Raw genomic sequence first — 21,794 nt, 5'->3', positions numbered from 1 at the left:
TCGGACCGGGGAGTTCCCAGGAGAGATTGCCACTGCGTAAATGTGAAAGCAACGTGACGCTGAAACATCGCCTGTGTGCTCAGTCAACCCTACATGGATAGATAAGGAAAAAAGTGATTGGAAATTGACTTTCAACTGAACAAACAACGCACAAAGAAAAAACAAGAGTCAAACATAATAACGGTCAGTCCAGCACGAGAGGCCAGAATGTCTCCTTTGTAAATGTTTCACAAGGAAAATAGTTGAAGGGAGAGTGTATTGACAGGACGTGTGCACACGCGACCAGCCTGAGATGAAATGATTTTTTTGGCAAGGTGCTTTCTTCTGTGAGTGGAAGCCACCCTGACAGCTGACAACAGTTGGACAACATGTGGAAGGGGAGAAGTGACAGAACGTCACTGCTGCGTTCCCCCTGCAGTTTTAATTTGAAGACAAAGGGGCCTTTTTAAAGTCTGCCTCTGTGAACGGGTGTGCGTTTGTCCCAGTCTGTGTCTTCCCCCGTCTTTTCAAGTTATGTCTGTTGACGTTTAATCAATAAAATCGCCTCCTATCACTATGGTAACCGTGACTGTCACTCAAAAATACAAAATAAAGAGTCTGTCTCTGGGATACAAAACAATTGTCTGAAGATTGATTGGTCGATAACCAGCAATTGGTCGGCGGTGAAAGATGTGATTTGCTCTCAGAGGTTCAAATTGATTCGTGCTAACACGGGCCGATCGCAGGGTGAACGAAGGTGAAAGGGGCAAAGGTCCCAAGAAGTAATATGACACATGGTACATGCGTACACCTCTCGTCCTTGCTGGATCTGGGTGCCACACACTTCACCATTTCATTCGTTATCTCATGTTAATCTATAGTGTCAAAGAATATGTCTTTTTAATATCTAAATCTTGATTTTTCAAGTATAATGAAGATTAACCGGACATGAATGAAACCTAAATATGACTTTTGGATTAGGTTCGAGACAAATCACGGTACGTCAGCCTTACAACCTGTGCGAATATTAATTTGCACCATTACAAACAACGGCCTAATCCACCATTATACCCACCAACGTACGGCAATATCTTCGAATGACAAATTTTTAAAAATTCATGCTTTTACATAATTTTGTCCCACACTTTTATTCCACGAGGGTTCAAACTGTTTGGCGAGAATATCTATACAACAAAATGCAATGCTGCTTTAATTTTCTTTTGTATTGATGATTTTAAATTAGATATTATATTTTAACACTTAATTGCACGTGTTCATTTCCATGATTATTTGCGTCCTTACAATATTAGATAGATTTTTTTGCTTTAGTAGAAAACATGCTGTATACAAAACGAAAAGAAAGAAAATTCTCGCTTTAAGGAATTAACAAAAAAGAAAAGTAATGCAAAATAACAAATATTAAATTAATAAAATGACTGCCCTGTCAATTATTTCAATTTCTAAAATTTAATTTACTGTTGGCTTCTGATCTTAAAATACAGATCCAATTACTTTATTCATTACAGCTATAATATGACAAAATATAATGATTCAAAATGTGCATAAGATTGTACTGCGTGTACACACCTGTATACTGTGTGTAGATGATGTGTTTATTCGGCTGGCTAGATATGATCTATATCTATATTCGCGGAAAGCCGCCTGATACTGCAGATAAGAGACGCGTGGACAAAAACACCCCATATGGCGTCTGCCCACTCGCGCGGTCACCCGCCCGTTCCGTCCATCATGTCCGACCCCCCGTCCGCGCATCCGTATTTGTTTGCCGCCGGCTGCCATGGAAACAGTCACTCTGCTCTGATAGGAGGCAGGTGGCCAGGTGTGGCTGCTAATTGGGCGTTTAGGATGGAGGGCGGAGGGAGAAGCTGCGATATCTGATTCAAAGAGGGCATGTTACTGGAAGCCACAGAGTCAATAAGGGACACTCGGAGACAATCAGATACGAGAACTCGTACGAGCAGCTATTACATTAATGCGTCTCTGCGCACGCTGTGATGTGGCGACCACAGTCACGCTCGCCGGAGCATGTTTTATGAACGACTCCCTCGCATACTCGTCATTCAGATATGTAATGGCTTTTGTTCTCAAGCAGGCGCAGTGTGAAACTACTGTTTGATGGGGGCAATTCTTTACAGCTTTGCAATTAGTAAAAGCATGAGGCACTAGACAACTTGTTTTCTTCATAAAATCAACACACTTACAGTATGAGGGTACTTTGGTATAATTACCATGTATATACAAGAGGGAAATGTCCAGTATGATAGACTGCCTTTAAGTACAATTGTTTCAACAAAAAAAATAATAACCCTGTTGTTTCCCGTCACAAACAGGATTCTGATCGAGTGACAGCCCAACGTGAGCTCACCCACTTGGTTTGTGAACAGCTGATTTGAAGCCTCAGGTTTAGCATTTTGGCCGGTGCCACCTTGATATTTTTTTCTTTTAAACCATGACCACATTTGGAGGAGAGGGGGCTGGGCCTGACACCTGCGACCTGCACCGTTGCCCCAATGCAATGCTTTATCGTCTGTTTTACTCTAAATGGGACCGTGATTTACGAAATGAACACCATGCTGCATTGACGAAGACTTGAAACAAGGGATTGAGACCAGTAGATCCTCGGGAAAAAATGTTAACTGACGTTATAGATCAAGTGATAAGAAGAGTAATTTTCTCATAGACTTCTATAGAAACAGACTTCTTTTTGCAGCCAGTGCAGTCGCCCTCTGCTGGTCATTTGAGAGAATACAGGTTTTAGGCACTTCCTCATTGGTTTCACTTTCCATACCTGGAATCTACATCCATTTTTCTTTTTATATACAGTCTATGATTCTGATACTCAGACCCCCGACAAGAATTTGATATCTCCCACGTGTGAAAAGTGACTACTTGGTTTATCTTTCTCTCTCTTGTGTAGTTTTGTGAAGCTCTTTCCTATTTTTAAAAAGATAGCAGAGGTCAACATGTCTCAAATAAATTGTGGTAATATTCTTTTTTTTAATACAGTAAATTGAAACGCATTTAGCAATTCAATTAAGTATGGTTGATATTTTTTTTGTTTGGGAATAAAGACACCTTGAAAATGATAACATGAGGACATTTGTCTCCAATTCATAACGTCATAAACAAGGACATTTCTAATCATGATGTCCGTGTGTCGAAAATGTAGCTGAGCTGGCAAGATGCAATCTGCTCAACGGTATCTGTAGTTATAGTTAGCCAAAAGACACGAGTTTCCATTCAGTGGATGTTACAATGAGAACAGGACGAAATCTTTTCTGTCGTATCGGCCCAACACGTAAATGACAAAAGATGGAAAAAGAAGACAAGAAGATCCTCAGAGAAAATAGAGGGGGGAGCCTCTAATGTCGCATACATACATGGAACCTGTCACGACTATAAATGCTGTAACCTTTTGCTGGTTTCACCAAGGAATACTGCTGAATCTGTCTCTCCGCTGTGGCCTCAGTCTCATTTTCCTGCATGGCACAGGTGGGGAAAGGGCGTTAGGAGGTTAGGGTGCATTGAATATAAAGAGGCATAAGTGAGACAACGTATGAAGCTCATCGTCTCTGTCTATATTTATTTTTATAGACAGACATATTTATTCAATTGATATTGACATCCATGTTACTGGAATGCCTTGTCGTAAAACATTTTTGAGACTGGTATTCTCGTTCGAGGGGTTGAAGCTCTGGTGCTTCTTTTTTTTTTTTATTTGGTTATTCTTCTTTGTGGAAATAAAACTAAACTTGTTTTGAGTTGGACAGCTTCAGCAGTGGGTCCTTGCCGAATCAACTAGTGTGGTGATCCGCCATTCAGCGCTTTGGGTCCATGAAAAGCGCTTTATAAATCATATATATTATTATTATTATTATTATTCTGTCCAACACACAGGATTCTTTAACATTTAGTCCATATGTGTTTGGTTTACATGAAGAACTCTCATTTTCTCTATTCTCTCCCTCTCAAGCAGATTGTTGTGGAGCACACACATCTACTGGATAACTAAACATGAACACAAGTCTACTGAGGCCGAGACAGCCCCCTCCCCATCTTTTCCGCTTTCCTTTTAGCAAATCTGCAATCATCCATTATAGCAATTAAAATGTTTTCATGCAAAATTGGCCATCCTTTTTACCCATTAGTGAAAATGTCATCTTTCAGAAAAAAATATCTGTAAAGGGATTTTAAAACTGTAAATGTCACGTAGTCCGCGTGATGTGGACGTTAAGTAGTTATTTAGAATCCTTTTTGGGTGTACCGTGCAATAAAGCAATCGTGTGAGTGCCCGGCTCCCATTCCTTTCAAAACCCAGGTGTTCTTGCACCTTGCCGTACTAGCTAATCACACATGGATTTGCCAAGTAGAAAGACAGAACAGACTCTCTGCATGAGCGTACATACATTATTTACCCGCCTATGTAGGAACACATACCTGTCTCAATGAAGTGCCTTTAAAGGTGACATATTATGCTCATTTACAGGTTCATACTTTTAATTTGGGTTACCACTTGAGAAGTTTTACATGCTCTAATGTTCAGAAAAGGCATCAGTGTTCTCATACTGTCCATTCCTGCAGCTCCTCTTTTCAACCTTTGTCTGAAACGCCTGGATTCCATTTAGCCCCTCCCCCTCCTGTTCAACCCCAGTCTGCTCTGATTGGCCAGCTGGCCCCAGTTTGTTGTGATTGGTCAACCGATTTCAAAATGTGTAGGAAATGTCACGCCCCTTCACCACTAAAGTGGAGACTCTCAGTTTGCAGGCGGGATTACCCCCAAAAGACTCCAACTGTGACATCACAGTGGGACAAAAATCTGAACCAGTCGTTCAGAGGCAGGCTGTAGGGTTTAGCCATTTCACAAAAAACCACAGGGTGTTTCTTTTTCACAGTTTGTGGGCTGGCAGGCTCCGCAGATACACACATGTAGTTGCCCAAACTCTGAAAGAAGTGATTTTTGTATAATATGTCACCTTTAAATAAAAACAGTAAAATTCTGAACCATCGACATCAGACCAGGTCTTTGTTGGTCGATCGCTCCCCAATCGCTTTTTTGCGCCAACAATGCACCTGACCACACCTCATTTTAAGACCAGCACACCCGTGGGTGCTCATTATGGGCACAAGTGCATTTGCTATCACAACAACACGGGCACTGGTGGAAGGGAAAAATATGAGCTGCGTCAGTCTGAAACTAGCAGAGACACTCGCGTTACACGCTTGGCGCCGTTTTGTGCCCACGGTGTACGATAGCACCCCGACACTCTGACAGAATTGGCCCCATTTAAAAAAATGTCCAACCTTAGTTTCAGAAGATGAGGGTGCAAAAGAAAAAAAATGCATGTCAGCCTCTCCCACAGGAGTTTTTTTCTTTTTTACACACGAGCGCTGGAATCTGGGAAATGATGTGGCAACATCAGCACTTAATTGGTAAAAAAAAAAAATCTCTCCTCACAGTTTAAAAAGGTTCCATCTGTCTTTCTGTCACGCTGGCAGCCCTCGACTGAACTCCTCTATGTGGGTAATTATCCTAACAGTATTCTAACCTTGCTCACTCCATTTTCCCATTTAATTTTTTCAAGCGGTAAACGAGCCGCATTGGTTGAAAGACAAGGACATTTATCTAATCTGAGCTTTTTCTAAAGAACCAAAGAATGCTGTTGATATTAGCCCGCCGCAAAGCTTCAGAAACTGGAATAACCTCTCACTCTATTAGTCATTTCACCGAGGAGGAACCATTCATACATTTGAAGAGCCTAACGTGTTTGCTATTTCTAATGTCTACTAAAAACTGTGAAAGGAGCTCATTGGCTTTGGGATCTTCCAATCCCGTTCTGAGTTTCTGCCGTTAAAGTTTATTTTTCCTTGACACTTTCACTCCATAGCTTCCACTACTCCCCCATCTGTGTCCGTTTTTTTCTCTCTCCCCATTACTCCCCTTCCTTGCTGAAGGCAATATGCCATCTCTCATGCACTGAATGTGTGTCTGGGGTATAACTGTCTTTAAGCGTCTTACTTTTGCTGACCACAGTGCTTTTATTTATTTTTTTTAAACATAGTTTAGCCAAAGGTTGACTGAGTGTACTCAGTAATACACACACACACACACACACACACACACAGTAAAGCTGCCCTTATGTGAGACAGTCTCCTACTGCTAAAGTGGCTGAAGGGCACGTCGGGTTCAGTGTTCAGTCGGGGTGAAGAGGGTGAGAGAATTCCTCGTGGATTTTCCTCCACCGCTTTCCTTTTATAATATTTGTGAGATGTGGAGTTTGTCTGCTCGAGACAAAAATGCATATTCCCACGAGCATTGTGAAACACATGGGTTACAATTTAGGGAAGAAGTAAATGTTTTGGGGTAATTAAAAAAAGATTCAGTGCGATCAGACAGTATTGGAAACTAATGAGTAGTGATGGTCACCTTAAAGGGGCAATAAGCAATTTTAATCCAATAGATTTTTTGTAAAGTTTAGTGAATATTTTCTCATGGTCGGCTTGCTGTTGGTTCTGTGTGTGCGGCAAAAAGAAATCAGTTTTTTCGTCTCATCTCCTATATCATCTCCTATAGGTTAGACAAAGACAAACTTTGCAAATGTATTGCCGTTCTAAACAAGGGAAGTACAATTACATTTTCTGATTCATATATTCTTACACAGTCTTGCACATTATCGCTTCAATTTGTGTTGATTTATTGTGTTTGTTAAAACATTTCTAGCCATAGGTAGTGAAGGAACAGGCAAGCGATCATCATATGTTATCTCAGCTAACAAGCTAACACAGATGTGTATTATTATCCAGCTTATTTTACTGGAAAGCTCTCCTTAAAATGTCCTAAAAAAAAAGTAGCTGCTATTAAGCTTGACTTCAGAAGCCAGTGGAATTAAATAGATATCTGTGTTCAGGGGACATCCTGATTGAATATGGCCTAAGTGCTTAATTTAAAAGGAGAGTAAAGTGAAACTACCGGTCAAACATCATGGTCCAACTCAAACTACTGGCTTGTCATGTTTTGAACGTAATTATCCACTATATTTTACGGACTATCTGAGCTTACTACCCTGCCCCTGCAAAAGTGAAATTTTAATTGGAAACGCTCGGAGAGTATTGAGTACACGCAACCTTCAGACCGTTTGAGGGAATTTAAATACGAGTACACACACACAAAGAGAAAATAAAATATCTGCTCACCACCTTCTCTATTAAATTTGAAGCAATTAATTGCGCCCACCGGGCGTTTTTTTTTTTTTTTTTATCCTTGACCACTTCGAGCTTTTCTCTCGCTGTCTTCAGAAGACAATAACAGAGGATCAATACTGGGTTTAACATCTGCTGTTTATGGTGGTGATAGTGATGGAGGTGGGAGGGGGCCTTCAGGACCTTTACCCAAGATAGAGGCTCTGCTGTTAATATCCTCTGTGCTATTTTTGAACCTGCGGGTGCAGTGTGTGAAATAGTTGTTCAATGATCGAGAGGGGATACAGGGTCTACACAGCATCTGACGCTGGTATCACAGGACCATTAGACGGCAAACTTTAGGTTTGACTGTCTTGCAGCTTGACCTGGGCGTTTGGGTCATTACAAATACACACCATCACCATCACCATCAATCTCAATAACAACAGGCTTGAGAGGGAGACGACTGGCCCCGGTGACTCGGAGCAGCCTCTTTAGCCGAGGAGAACATGTCACTGCATTTTTTTAAATGACAGGAAGGCAGCTCATTTGTGGTAATCCATGAGCAAGTTGGGTTTATCATAGGGGTGTAGAGTGCCTCTTGTGAGACATCAGGATGTTATGTTTACCAAGGCGTTACACTACGTGCAGGCCGTTTTTATCTCCTACTTTTGTTAGTCTCCTTTGCCACCAATCCATCTTGTCTGTCCTTCTCTAATTTAAAATTAGCATTGATAAATTAGAGAGCAAACAAATAAAATGTTTACTGCACGCCGCATGTCTTGGGCTGCACTCTACTCTATTACAGCCACAACCGACAGTGAGAGTATTTAGAGATTTTCTTTACAGAAATAGGAAGAATTAGTTCAGTTTTGGAATTTGTTTTTGAAATTGTTTTGTCTTTACGGTGGCCCCAACACCGTAACCTGATAATTACGGTTATGATTCTTCACAGTTCAACCCCCTTCTGTCAGTAAAGCTCACTTTGATAGCACTCATTTTTTGGGGTTGAAAATAAAAATCATCCAACTGTAAGTAATAAAAAAATCCAGTCACTGTCACTCCCTTTTGGCAGCCCCTCTTATTCAGGAGTGTGTGTGTGTGTGTGTGTGTGTGTGCCTAACTCACCCCAGCTGGTCTGTCAGGTTCCACAGTACATCAGGTGTGGGCATTAAAGGTGAACCGTCATATAAAACCACTGAGGCTCCCACCGCCAGAGCCGACACCAGCCAGTTCCACATCATCCAGCCGGTCTATAAAACATCACAGGCACAAACACGGTGGTCAGTTTATTTTTCTGCGAACGCTTCTTTCTCGTCAATAAATAGATAAACGGGTAACAAACGTTTTTATTTTGCCCCACAAATTCCACATTCCTAATGCTGAGCTACTCCTTTTTTCTACTTCATTAAAGAAATGCATGCAGTGCCAATACAGGATATATCAAAAAGAAATACAAGAAATAATTTGGTTTTAGCTTCTCCGATGTGGGTATTTGCTCCATTTCTCTGTTTTCTACTAGTATACATTCAATACTTTGGAGTGTTGGACTATTGCTCAGGCATAACAGGTTATTCAAATCTGAGGACTTCCTTGTTTGTGTATTGAATTTTTGCCACAAACCTGATGGCAATTGCACACTAGACACACAAATACAAATTCCACACAATCGCAGCTTTAGCTCTCACAAATCAATGCAGTTCTGCTGATCCTTCGATAAGATCTGTTTGTGCGTACATGTGAATGTGTCTTTGTGACCGGGTTCATGCTTAATGATAATAGCCTGCAATATTAAACATTACACCCGTGCAGATAGCTAAGATGAGACAGCCGGGAAGGGCAGTGGAAACTGCCCCGGGATTAGGAAGTCTTGGTACCACGCGTGTCCCTTTGTGTGAAAAAAAAGTTGTGTGTGGACCTACCGTGGTGTAGTAAATGATGACATCACTGCTGGTCATGTTGCCATGGAGAATGTGTTCCTTCAAGTGCTGGATGAGCGTGCCCTGAAGAGACGGACAGAGAGGGAGAGAGTGTTAATGTGCTTTGTTTTTCGGTTCATATTTTTGACACATCACAATAAGTCTTATTGATTATAGTTTAGCTGTGCCTGAAATGAAGTCATTAAAAAAAAGCTAGTTTGTTTCTTATTCAAAAATATGTTTATACTCCTTCCTTATCTGAGGCAACTGAACACAGAAGATCTCTGTCCAACAAAAAGGGCAATTCGAGGTAAGTGCGGATTCTCCCGCAGCGTCTTACCCATCACAGTTGGATAGTTCATTATTGATGGTGCAAAGTATGAACTGTAGGACTGTGTGTCACTCGGTGTGCACTTCAGTTTTGAGCCTGTGTGTGTACTTTGCTGTTCACATAAACCGCTGGTCCGTGTATTCGTGTGCGCGCGTGTGCATATAATCTTTGGCAGGACTCAGCTGCCATGCCCGTCCTTCTGGTTCGTGCCATCTCGCCGCCGACAGCATGTTAACAGAGCCGTAACAAAGCAGAACGCGCAGCGGTGCCGGGGCTAATTGGCGGAGCCAGAGAGGACTGCCAGCGTCCCAATATGAAATGTTTTCTCCGACGCATTACTGTCCAATTATCAGCGGCATGGGGAGAAGGATGCGGCGCGAAAGAAAGCGACGGCGACAGGGAGGACGAATATAAAAAGAGGAAGAAAGGGGAGGAAGAATGAAACAGGGTGCTGGGGAGAGAAAGAAATCGAGCCGGGGAATAAATCTAATGGGAGTCTGGAATCGGGGACTAAGTGGCATAAAAGGGAGAAAATATGCATGCAAGTTGAGGATAGAAAACCAATGTGAAAGACGACTGGGAGGGTACAAGAATGAAACCGGGAAAAAAACTGGTGTCAGGGAGGAAGCGCTTTGTGTAAAAGTGCAAATGTGTTTGTTTATGTGTGTTGGCCGCGTTTTGAACGTCGAGTGTTTCAGCCTTCAAAGTGCAGTGGCCCTTTTGAAATCGTCTAACACTCTGCCTCGCTCAGATGTGGCATGAAGCAGGGGGGGGAACAAATGTCATTCATACTCCCCTCCGAGAGCAAATAACCTTTCAGAGGCCTGCTGGTGGAAGTCTGCTGCCACCTAGTGGTGCAAAAAGGTAACAAAAATGAAAACCAACAGCTACATGAAAGAAGATGGTTTTGCTCCTAATATGTCCGATGTGCGTCCCGTTTCTCTAACAACTATATGGTATTGATTAAGTGGGAGCTTTCATGGCCTTCACAATTTTGGATCATATTGTCACATATCTCTGGATACTGCCACTACATGGAGCATGTGGAGAGACCTTCAGCTTCTGTTTCCAAGGTCAAGATTAACTAACTTATTTAAAGCATAAAACACAACTTTTTGTCTTAAACTTGTCATTGTGATGGAAATGACAAAAAGAACAAGCTAACAAAAGAAAAAACTAAATGGAGTTCCTGCTTCCTTACCGCTGCGTCTTTATGACAGTTACCAAAGAACAATATCACCTGGAACCACTAGGGATACGAAAGTCGTCTGATGACTTTAAATTCAGGTCTAGCACAAACATGAATGAGACATCTGGCCAGTTGCTTGACCACTGAGCAAAATCTATCTGCTGATGAAGACCATGTCATATTACTGAAAGCTCCAGAAAAGCTTCTAAATGGACCAGAAAGGTTATTTTCTCAATTTAAGAATATTTAAGAATATTTTTATATCAAAATATTAATCTTTCTCATCTTATTCTTTTTCCTGGAGAGAAAAAAAATGGCCGTATATGAAATTTGTGCCTTCCTTTCACATTGTTCATATGTATATCAATATAAATGGCGTGCACTGCACATGAAACTGTAAATATGGGCCAACTCATGAGGAACAGATGTGGCCAGAATTTGTTTTTGTGTGTGAGTCTGAAACAGCTGTGGTCTGTCTAACCCATTTGGAGCAGTGAGTCAATTTAATATAGCTGTACAAATACAAAGTAGAACACAGGACAACCCACGGGCCAACTCGTTTTTTTAGGATGTAAGATGTACCATTCCCGTGTGGCAGATACGACCCGGCCTCAGAGCCATTAAAGGGTTCATAGTGGGGACAAACAGCTTGTTTTATGGACCCAAGGATTCAACTTTCTTCCATCCTACAATTAAAAACTATCATGCGGATATTGAACCGACACGAAATCTACCCGCTATGAGGAGAGAACGGCTTTCAACTCGTCAGGGGAAATTTACATCAGATGACTGGGGAGATTAAAACACGACGAAGTGAATGGAAGGAAGCGAGCAACATCTACAAGGAATGGAAATTCTACAACAACAAGGACCCATCTCTGATTAATATGTGCCTGTTACTTCACTTAACATGAAAGGACTTTAATTATCCCTAAGGCGTCACACCTTCCTCACACAATGGACTCTGATCATAGCTCTATTTCACGGACGCGGTGCTGGCGTCGGTACCTAACGTAGAACCGGTTCAAAATTGCCGGTCCATGAAGTCGTAAACGTCGACATCACTGGCTACGGGAGGGACTAGCACAGGAAATCTAATGTGATTTTGAGAGAACGTGAGTCAAGGCAGCAGTAGCATAATGCGTTTTTTCCGAAACCCCTTTAATGTGAGACGTCATGACTTTAAGAGTAGATTTATAAAAAGCAAGCGCAAGCTGGGTTCTGTCAGCCATGATTTCTCTCCAATGGAATCTTCCCTCCTCCAGTCTCTGCAGAACTCCCTGTGCCAGGGATCTCTACCGAACCAAGCCCCACCCGCCTCCTCCATCTTCACTGGCTTCACGGTCGAGTCCTGCATCATGTACAAAATCCTCCTCCTCATCTATAAATCCCCCCCCCCCCCGCAGTTACCGTTTGACCTTCTACACCCCTATATCCCCATCCTGGAACCTACGGTCCTCTGATACGGGCCTGCTCACCGTCCCCCGCACCAGCCTGACTACCTATGGTGACAGGACATTCAGTGTGGCAGCCGTCACCCTCTGGCACCCTCTACTGGTAGAGATCCACAACACCTCATATCTGGACACGTTTAAAAAAAGGCCTTTGGCCACTAGTATCATCATCCCCAGCGTGTCTACTATTATTTTCTGGCCTTGGTTGATTTTTATGTTATTAACTAAACTCTGTAAAGCAGCAGCAAGTTTCCCTCAGATTCCGAACAGGCCCAAAAACCGTGAATCATGCTGCAAAGCCACTGTTACTGTGAAAAACATGTTTTTCTCCTTTTTAGCACATGAATTGAATTTGTAAATTAATTGTTTCAGTTTTTATGCAATAAAGTTAATAGCATCCAGTCAAATATTTCTGCAATTCTCATTTCCTTGCTACATGCAGAGCCTGCATTGTATAGTGTGTCTCTGCCATGGAACAATACAGCCATCAACTGACTACATATACATACTTATTTAGCACCTGTCATGAAAACTATGTTCAATGCTAAAACTACAATCAATTTTTCTTATTTTTTTATTTTAAAAGCCTATGTACTGTTAGAAATGATCTACTCTGTTTATCGGCCAAATAAATCATTTGTTTTATGTCAAAGATTTTTGAAAGGATGTACTGACATGAAATCCATGTTTTTTAGTTTTTTTTAAAATTCCTATCAAGGTGGGTTAGGGTAGAGCGATCCTTAGTTTTTGATTATGGGCCAATTAAAAGCCAGCGTATTCCTTACCCCAGCAGAGTGGACCATACATTTAGGGGCTCCTGTGGTTCCAGAGGAGTACATGATGAACAGAGGATGACTGAATGGAAGCTGCTCGAACTCCAGCTGAGGAAACTGGTCGGCGTCGCCGCGGCCGGATGCCAAGAAGTCGTCTAAAAATACACTGTGAGAGAAATTCAAGAAAACGTTTATTGGATCATAAAACTAAATCTCTGACCTAATGTCAGAGGTTTGGCCAGTTTTAACACTTCAGTACAGTTGTATCCACAGACACACACCTGTTGGGGATCTTGGAGAGGTCGGTCTCGTGTTTGGAGCGAGCGTAGGGAATCACAACCACTTTCTCCAGGTCCGGCAGACCTGGAGGTCAGAGAGGAAGAAAAGATGATGTTTTTGTTTGGTTTTTTTCTCTTCACACTGAAGTTTAATGGTAGAACCAAGAGGGTTCCCAGAGGACACATTTTGGTTCTAAGTAAAAGTATAAATACATTTTGGTAAAAGAGTGATGATGCGTATTAATTCTATGAATATTCCTGTGGTAGCAGATTAGGATCCCTACTTCATTCTTTACATCAATCCTGCCTCTGTTCCAAGGTTTCACTTGCCATAAAGTGACCAAATCTCTCATCTCGCATCTCTAACGATATGAGACAAATGTTGTCTCTCTTTGACGGCCTCTGTACAAACTCTGCGCCTTCCATCAGAAGAAGACACCAAATGAATTGGTCACTCTGCAGAATAAAAGGATTCTAATATTTGGTCAGAGACATCAGATCAGAAGTAAAAATGTGATTGACAACCTTTGACAACACTGTTCAGCTTTTCCATGTGGTCATGCGTCTTTCCGTTGTAAACCACGGCGGCAACAGAGAAGATGAGTTTGGGCTGGATTTGAGAAAACCTGTCAAGGACACCCTGAAAAAAACAGAGTGAGAGTTAAAAGTGGAACAAATAATAACAACTGCAGAAAAAAACGTTCAAGTGTGATTAACCTTTCCAGGAGATGAGAGGAGAATTTTACTGATGCTCACAAGAAAAACTTGAAACACTTGTTTTCAGCATGGTAAGAGTAGTTCCCTGATCTGCCAGAGGGGGCAGTAGCACACCAGAAACACAGAAAAACAGGGACCAGGACTACAAAAGGACCATTGATGAAGGAGATGCAGTTATTTCCACTCACGCTCACACACATGATACTTTGCTCCCTCATTCCCCCTTTTACTATACTACATATTTATAGGGGGTCTAACAGTGTTTTTTCCCACAACCATGGATACATAACTGTACATTATAATCCTTACATTGACTCCAAAGTCAACAGACGTGGAGCTCCAAATGGCTCCGATGCTGGCTGCTGCTAACATGGCCTCCACTGCATGGATACCATTGGGCAGGTAGCCTGGAGGGGGAGACACGGGACAGGGAGGAGGAACACATTTAAGTTTGAAATACAATTCGAAAAATCAATCTTTCTTTTTTTTAAATCAAAAGGTGACTATTGATACATGTAGAAAAATTAAGTATTATGGCGGTCTTTGATGAATTTAAAGTACAGGTTCATCATTTATTTTCGGATTCTACTGGAATAAATGTACATGCTGTAACGTTCAAAATACGTGCGAACGTTACATGACGTACCGCTGCACATTTGAATGAGTCAACAGTAAGACTGTTTATTTTTCATGACAAACACTTTAAAACATATATCCCCAGAGCATGAACAGTGGCTGTGAAGGACATAAGCATTGTAACAGGGCGGAGGGCTGTGTCCAGGATGTCAAGACCAATGCAAATAAAAAGGTGCACAGAAGAGAGCATACATATGTGTGTATGAGTGAGAGTGTGTGCATGTGTGTGTGTGTGTGTGTGTGTGTGTGTGTGTGTGTGTGTGTGTGTGTGTGTGTGTGTGTGTGTGCGTGTGTGTGCTGAGTTGACTCATGTTCTGCTATAAAGCTTGGCTGCCTTCATCAGCTAAGTGCACATATATCTCCTGGATTACAGACACTGACACTTCAATTAAGTTACAACCTGGACACAAGGACATCTCTGTCTCTCACACACACACAAGTGAGGACACGCATACAAACTAATTTCTGTTAAGATATGTAAGAAATGTAAAGGAAAGGGGTATAAAGAAGCAGGCTATCTCCCTCTTTCTCTCTCCCTCTGCCCTTTCTGTCCCTCCCTGCGTCCCTCCCGTCTTTCTAATGAGATTCCTACAGGGCTTAAGTCATTTAGCTAATGGATTTCCCTCCCGCATCCTCCATCTTTGTTCTGAACACAAACACACACAATCTTTCAAAGCGCATCCGAAAACGCATCCCGGTCCTTCCTGCACAGACTGACTCGATGTGAGTCACAGCCATAGACGTCGGTCACATGGCTGCTTCAGAATAAAGGCAGGAAACCTTTGGAACATATAAGAGCCAAAGAATGTGGGTGTTATTTCTTCTGGATATGTCAGAATACAGTGAGCCACTATTTTTTTTTTCCCCCTGGACACTCAAATTCAAAATCTCAAGTCTTACCAGGGTGCTGCCCAACCTCAACTTGGAATTCTCTTCTATTAACTTTTCGTGGAGGATGACTTGTTCATTACAGATGACAGAATATTTCTTAGACCCTTGTGTTTGTACAGATTTTCACTTTGTCACACATTTTTTGCCAGAAATGAAATCTCCACAACGTGTGGAATCCAGCTTGAGCAGAAACAGAGGTCGCCTCAAAGAATGAAAGCCTCTGAAACCTGAGATGCGGCTGCTTGACAGACCCCAGTGTGACTGAAGCCCCCTGACACTGACACAGCGCCAACAGCTCGATAAGCATTTCTGTGTCACGGCCGGTGGAAGTGGCACAGAGCGGCGAATGGAACGCGTAAATAGCCGTGTAGGAGACGTTGTGATTACAGTACACGATAGACAGAAGATAGATGCAGCATCAATTCATGAGCCGGGAGAGGAAGAAGAGGTTTTCGATCACACTATATTACACAGAATTTAGCAACCACCGAATTTTAGAGCTTCTGACTCATTTAGGCAGCCAGACGACCGTGATCTTGACAAACAAAAGGATTGTAGTCGTCATATTAGCTGAACAAACACATTGTACTTATGTATAATCAGCAATGTTTGGTATGGCTGTGTATTCTGAGAACAGAAAACCTCTGAATGCCCAAAGGATTTGAGTTCAGACATCTGAGATACTTCAGTTTGACACCTCTAAAGTAACTCGACCCCTGATAGCTGAGCAGCTCAATGTGCAGCAATGTGGCAAAAAAGAAATGTGAAAGTGACAGAGAGAAAAGTTCTCAAAAGCATTTGACACAAGAGATTTTCAGAAAATGTGCAGATCACAAATGAGGGGGGGGGGAAATGTGTAGATGAGAACTGCCTTAAGGCTCACGCCGCTGCACTGCTCAGTGTGAACGTGTGGATCTGTATGACTGCACTGTACAGTGGTGTCTTGCAGGGGGAAAGCAAATCAAATATTAACTTTGGAAAAGCAAATGTTTATTTTCATAAAAAGCTGTCGTCCTCGCCAGTGCACGCGAAAACACAACGAATGGCAAATGGCTACGGTGAGGTGTTAGGACGTGACTTGGCAGGGAAAAATGGAACAAAAATACATAAATACATCAAAATACCAACAATGTTTTACCCCCGATGACGCGGAGAACAATACAATCTGAGACTCACCTACAACCCTGTCTCCAGTCTGGACTCCCATCTTCCTCATGGCTGCCGCAAACAACGCCACGTCGCGCCTGAGCTCCCCGAACGTCACCTTCACAATCTCCTCGCCCCCTTCCCCTAAAAGACGACAAAACACATCAATCAAAAGAAACAACGATTGAGTAAACTGTGGACATTCACACGTGTTTCGAATTGGTTTGGACACTTTGAGATTTTGTGTGCCACTTTGTAAATCCCGTTTTCATTTACGAGTTGAGCCATATACTATGCCGTATACTTACTTGCCGCATACAGAGCCACTTTGTCCTGGTCTGCGTGTTTGAGCAGGTTCTCGGCGTAGTTGAGCCGAGCCCCTTTGAACCACTCTGGAACATCTGAGATCTGCTTGGTTACGTCCACCACCTGGCGAGCGCCAATAAAACAGACACCAAGAACATAGACGGGGGAGAGTCACTCCAGGGTCACGGACCAAGGCTCTTTTGCATTTTAAAGCTCTACAGGTGATGTTGCTGCTGGAAATATTCAAATCCCCCCCCCCCTTCCTTTAATTCTTCTTCATTAAACTCTGACGTGTGCCTCTCCTCTTTACTTGTAACTGCCAGATTAATGCGTCCGACTAACTGTCTCCGATCCAATAACGGCAGGTGCTGCAAAACCTAAGAGAGGATAAAGTGGGCAATAAAGTGTACGATGGAAGAAGAACCCGTGGCCAGCGTGTGACGTGGAAAGTCTTTTCCATGTGTACTGAAGGGGTGTGGTGACAAAACGCTTGATGTCATTAGCTCAGGCAACAGGCATCATTAGTTATCTCACACACCCACTTGAGTGGCCACATCCTGGAACTGAGCAGCACTAGGAGGAAAAATGACATAACGAAGACAACAGAACTCAGATACTTTTAAAACCAGTGAAACGTCCTTCCCCCGACCGCAATAGGTTGATCTTTCATGTCAACAAATGGGATGAATTGGTTTGGCAATTATTTTAACTTCAGCAATAAGAAAAGTACCGTGTGTACATTTCAGCTGTAGACATGCATTTTCTTTTCACTTTGACAGGTGTCATCGAGATTTTTTTCTTTATTCCAAAAATGGTTCACAAATCCAATAATTTGCTGCTTAATCAATTCAGATACTGACACTCACTGCCTTCAGTCAACTCTGCAGCTGTGGTGATTTCATTTTCTCGTTGACTTCTATAGAAACAGACGTCTTAAAGGCATCGGCTTCACTTTCTGGACATGTTGACTGTGTCCATTTTTATATAAGGTCTATGGTTTCTGTACTTGTCACTTTGGAACCTAAAACTACTCATTTGTTGGCACTATTCTAAATTGATTCATAATATGAAAAACTCTAACAATAATGAATGTTAGAATCTACCATTCTAACATTCATTATTGAATGTTAGAACATTCAATCTACTATAATGAATGGGATGTGACATCACACCATTCCACTCCTACAGTGATGACGTGACAGCGGATGATGGACTCACCTCCTCGTACGGTTTGGAGCTGACGACTCCACAGGTGCGCCACACCTCCGCCCAGAACTCCGCGTAGCTGTCCACCGACCACTGGTACAGGTCGTTGTAGTTAACTAGAGGGGCAAAAAAAAAACAAAACAGCAAATTACCGGAGATTCATTACAAAATATCACCCTGCTGTTGTGACTATCAGCTCAAACTTGTAATGTGAAGTCGCTACAGATGGCTGGATACAAGGAAATATCAGGAAACAGGAAACACAAAATCAAAACCATTAATGACACAAACTATGACCTTTGACTCTGCAAACATGGCACTAACATTGATAATATCCATACATGACGTAAAGATTAATGATTAAATGTCAATAGTTATTTATTTATTTAAATGATACCAGTGGCTACTGTTTCCTGTTTGAATTGACTTCTGCATATTTACATGTTTCATTTATTTTTAAAAAAACATCATAAAATGTAAAAGTCTGGTTTTCTGCTGGATGTTGAAATTTTCCTTCTGAATATTTACAGCAGATTCAACAGTTCACGTATCGACTCGTCAGCAGAAAACCACGAGTTACTGTATTTGACAAACCTATATGTATGTATCTAGTATTAATCATGCTGTACTTTGAACAGAGGATATACTTGCTCCTCGTATATGAATAATCATCAGCCAGGGAGAGGATGTTGTCGCTGCAGATTGTTTCATTAAAATTGTATTATTATTTTTTTTTTTTAAGTCTGAGAAAATAAACAGAATGGTTAGTTAGGTCATGTGATGATTTCTTCTTTTCTATTAACTTCATCATCTGGTGATCAGGCCTCTGTCTCTCTCTCAGACACTTTACTGAACAACTAATCCAACCTGTCTGTCGGCCTGTCACGATAATTACTTTGTACAATATTTACTGCAAGCTCATGTGATTCAGCATTAAAAAAAAGGTCTTAAAATGACGTCTAATAATCGAAAAAAATGATCGTTAGTTGCAGCCCTATGGACAATATATCGTGCAACAAAACAAGTAGTTATCGTATAATACACACACAAAAAAGATTTTCAGCAAAAAAAAATTGCTACACACACATCTGTTCTCTCTCTCTCTCTCTCTCTCTCTCACTCAGTCACTCATTCATTCATTCATTCATTCAAAACGCTGATGATCAAGTTCCTCTGCATTCCTCCTGGATTTACAATTACAGTAAAACGGCCAGCTCGTCCTTGTCTGGAAGCCGAGCATTAAACCACTGCGCATGTAGAAATATGAATAATAATATTATTAATGGTAATACTCAGTATGTGGCAGGATAACGACACAACATGTGCTGACAGGTAGCAGAGGGAGGGGGGGGGGGGGACACTGTGTGCCATTGTGTTTACACATCCACCCTCACGGGCTGTAATGGAATCATTCATTCCAGACATACACCCTGTGTGTGTGTGTGTGTGTGTGTGTGTGTGTGTGTGTGTGTGTGTGCGTCCCTCCCTCGCTCCCTGCCGCGCCACTCACCCAGATTAAGCCCGTAGTTCCCGTTGACCTGTATCCTAAACTTGTCCATCTGCGTGTTCCTCTTGGAGTCCGGGTACCACAGCACCTTGCTCTCCATGTCCATGATCTTCTCGCTCTTGCCTTCCGTGTCTTTGGACATCTTCGTTTTTTCCTACGTCCCTCCTTCGTCCGGCCCCTGAACGTCGCGTGTCGCCCGGCAGTAGAAAGGGGCTGGTGTTGAATTAGCTCACGGGCCGGCGTCCTGCTTCCAGTGTGTGTGTGTGTGTGTGTGTGTGAGAGAGAGAGAGAGAGAGGCTCGGGAATCACAGCGCGCAGCAGCAGCTAGAAGGCTCCACTGTCAAAGGACGAGCGTGGGGGGCAGACCCCTGAACGCCACACAGGCCACTCCCCCGGCGCTATGACGCGCCAGGGCGTGCTGCGTTCAAAAGCTGTCAACTGTTCTGTACTGTTATAGACAAAATGCTAAAGTCCTGTTTGAAGGCGCCCCAGGGAGGTTTCCAAGTATTTAATATTTAATTTTAAGTAAGTGAAACATCTCACAGTCTTGAGTATAGGTAATTGTAATCACATTTGTGGATTTAAGTGAATCAAAATTAGGCTAAATGAATGAGAGCACCTATTTTGTAACTCGATGAGTTACATCATTTCCCACTTCCTGTGTTTATTTTAAAATATGATAAACCCTAAACCCGATACATGAAAAGATCTCATAGATATCCTGACAGTCTAATAGATGCAATGGTCACTAGCCAGATATGAGAAACCTTGCAAACCACCAAAAATATTAGCTTTTTTTTGTTGTTCTTGAATATGTCCACTGTTTGATTCAATATATGAGATTCACTTAATCTATAAATAAATTGGAGACATTTTGAGGATATTTTTTACTAAGGCACTGTACCGAATTGTAATTTCTACACTCAAGACTTTTACATTTACATCTTATTCTTCTCATGTCACTGCATGTAGCATTCATGGGCAGGTGTTTTTTTTTTTTTACTCGTATGTGATACTTTTGCATTTGTTATTTGTAAAGGTTTAATTCAATAATAAATGCAGATTAAACGAGTGCAATCTCTTATGGTCAACTTTGATCCACTGAACAATATCATGAATTACACTTTATATAAACGCATATCTGTTTATAATACGGGAATATTAATTTGCCAACAGAAATTTCATTTATGTTAACGATCCAATTCATTTCCTCGATTTTCGCGTTCAGCCCGTAGAACTCTTGAACGTCTCCCACACGTGAACGCGCAACAGTCGAGACTCTCGTGCGTGTTGCAATCTTGCCTGTCAAAAGGGAGGATTCTGATTGGTCCAGAGCGCTCTGGTTCCACATCAGACGACCGATGGGTCTATGCGTGGGCGTATCGTCCCCCGTGGACGGGCGTCTCCGTGGAGCAATGGGCAGCTTGGTTCGAGTGCCAAAGGGAGCGCGTTGGCCAATCACACAGCGAGAAGGAAGGAAAGTTTTAGAGGTGTGCCCAATCAGTGAGAGGGAAGAACGACCCTCCTCACCTTGTGGTGGTGTCATCTCAACTTTGATTCAGTAATGCTCTTTTCTCTAGTTTTGTCAAGGTAAGTCCTGTCTAGTCTAACTAAGTTTGCATTTCTGAATGCCCATAATAACTTATTAGTAGTGATTGTAACTGTCTTTCATTTACTTTTCACTGTTTAAACTCAAAAGGCAGCACGTCATTCCCAGTATCTGCTCATTAATCTACCTAGAGACCGAAAATAACCCACTCTGAGTGAGTCATCTTATTTCTGCATCTTGTAGGTCACATTAGTATTGCTCAAATGCAGAGAGTGAAAATCTCTTTGTGAGACTGTTGCCATTTTACTCCATAGAGCAGAAAGGAAGACAGAGTCAACTGGGCAAACAAAAATGTAACCTGATAGTATTTTGTAATGTAAGCGTCTGCGTCCTTATAAGAGCAGATCAAACCAGAATGCTGCAACCCAAAGTCATATTCTGCCCTAAAACACAGGAAACGGTGCCAGTTGTCAAGGGAAAATAAACCCAAATGCATGACACATGATGCAGATGTAAAAGTGTAGAGTCTCTTCCTGACCAAAAAGAAAGAACAAAATGTGCAAATGCTCCAAATGACGACAGAATTGAACAAAAACTGGGATCTTTAAACACAGATTTACATATTTATAGTTAAACTGCAATGGATTTTAAATGCACTGATTCCTCTTTACGTGATGTCTCTTCCGTTTATGTAAAATTCGTGCAGACACGTTTTT

General features: G+C 41.9%; 1 protein-coding gene across 1 annotated transcript in view; it reads right to left on the bottom strand.

The window, feature by feature from the left end:
- Positions 1–19,879, bottom strand: part of aacs (acetoacetyl-CoA synthetase) — a 31,696-nt gene extending 11,817 nt beyond the window's left edge. Inside the window, exons 1-10 of the mRNA XM_035640248.2 lie at positions 19,533–19,879; positions 18,035–18,138; positions 16,819–16,939; positions 16,541–16,654; positions 14,147–14,244; positions 13,646–13,760; positions 13,124–13,205; positions 12,855–13,008; positions 9,099–9,179; positions 8,305–8,429 (exon numbers count right to left, since the gene is read on the bottom strand). Of these exons, the coding sequence (XP_035496141.2) occupies positions 8,305–8,429; positions 9,099–9,179; positions 12,855–13,008; positions 13,124–13,205; positions 13,646–13,760; positions 14,147–14,244; positions 16,541–16,654; positions 16,819–16,939; positions 18,035–18,138; positions 19,533–19,671 (1,133 nt within the window). The 5' untranslated portion in view covers positions 19,672–19,879. The remainder of the gene's footprint in view (positions 1–8,304; positions 8,430–9,098; positions 9,180–12,854; positions 13,009–13,123; positions 13,206–13,645; positions 13,761–14,146; positions 14,245–16,540; positions 16,655–16,818; positions 16,940–18,034; positions 18,139–19,532) is intronic.
- Positions 19,880–21,794: the final 1,915 nt, after the last annotated feature.

This window comes from Scophthalmus maximus, chromosome 19 (genome assembly GCF_022379125.1).
Source record: "Scophthalmus maximus strain ysfricsl-2021 chromosome 19, ASM2237912v1, whole genome shotgun sequence".
NCBI lineage: Eukaryota > Metazoa > Chordata > Actinopteri > Pleuronectiformes > Scophthalmidae > Scophthalmus > Scophthalmus maximus.
This window is presented reverse-complemented; position numbering and strand designations above follow the sequence as displayed.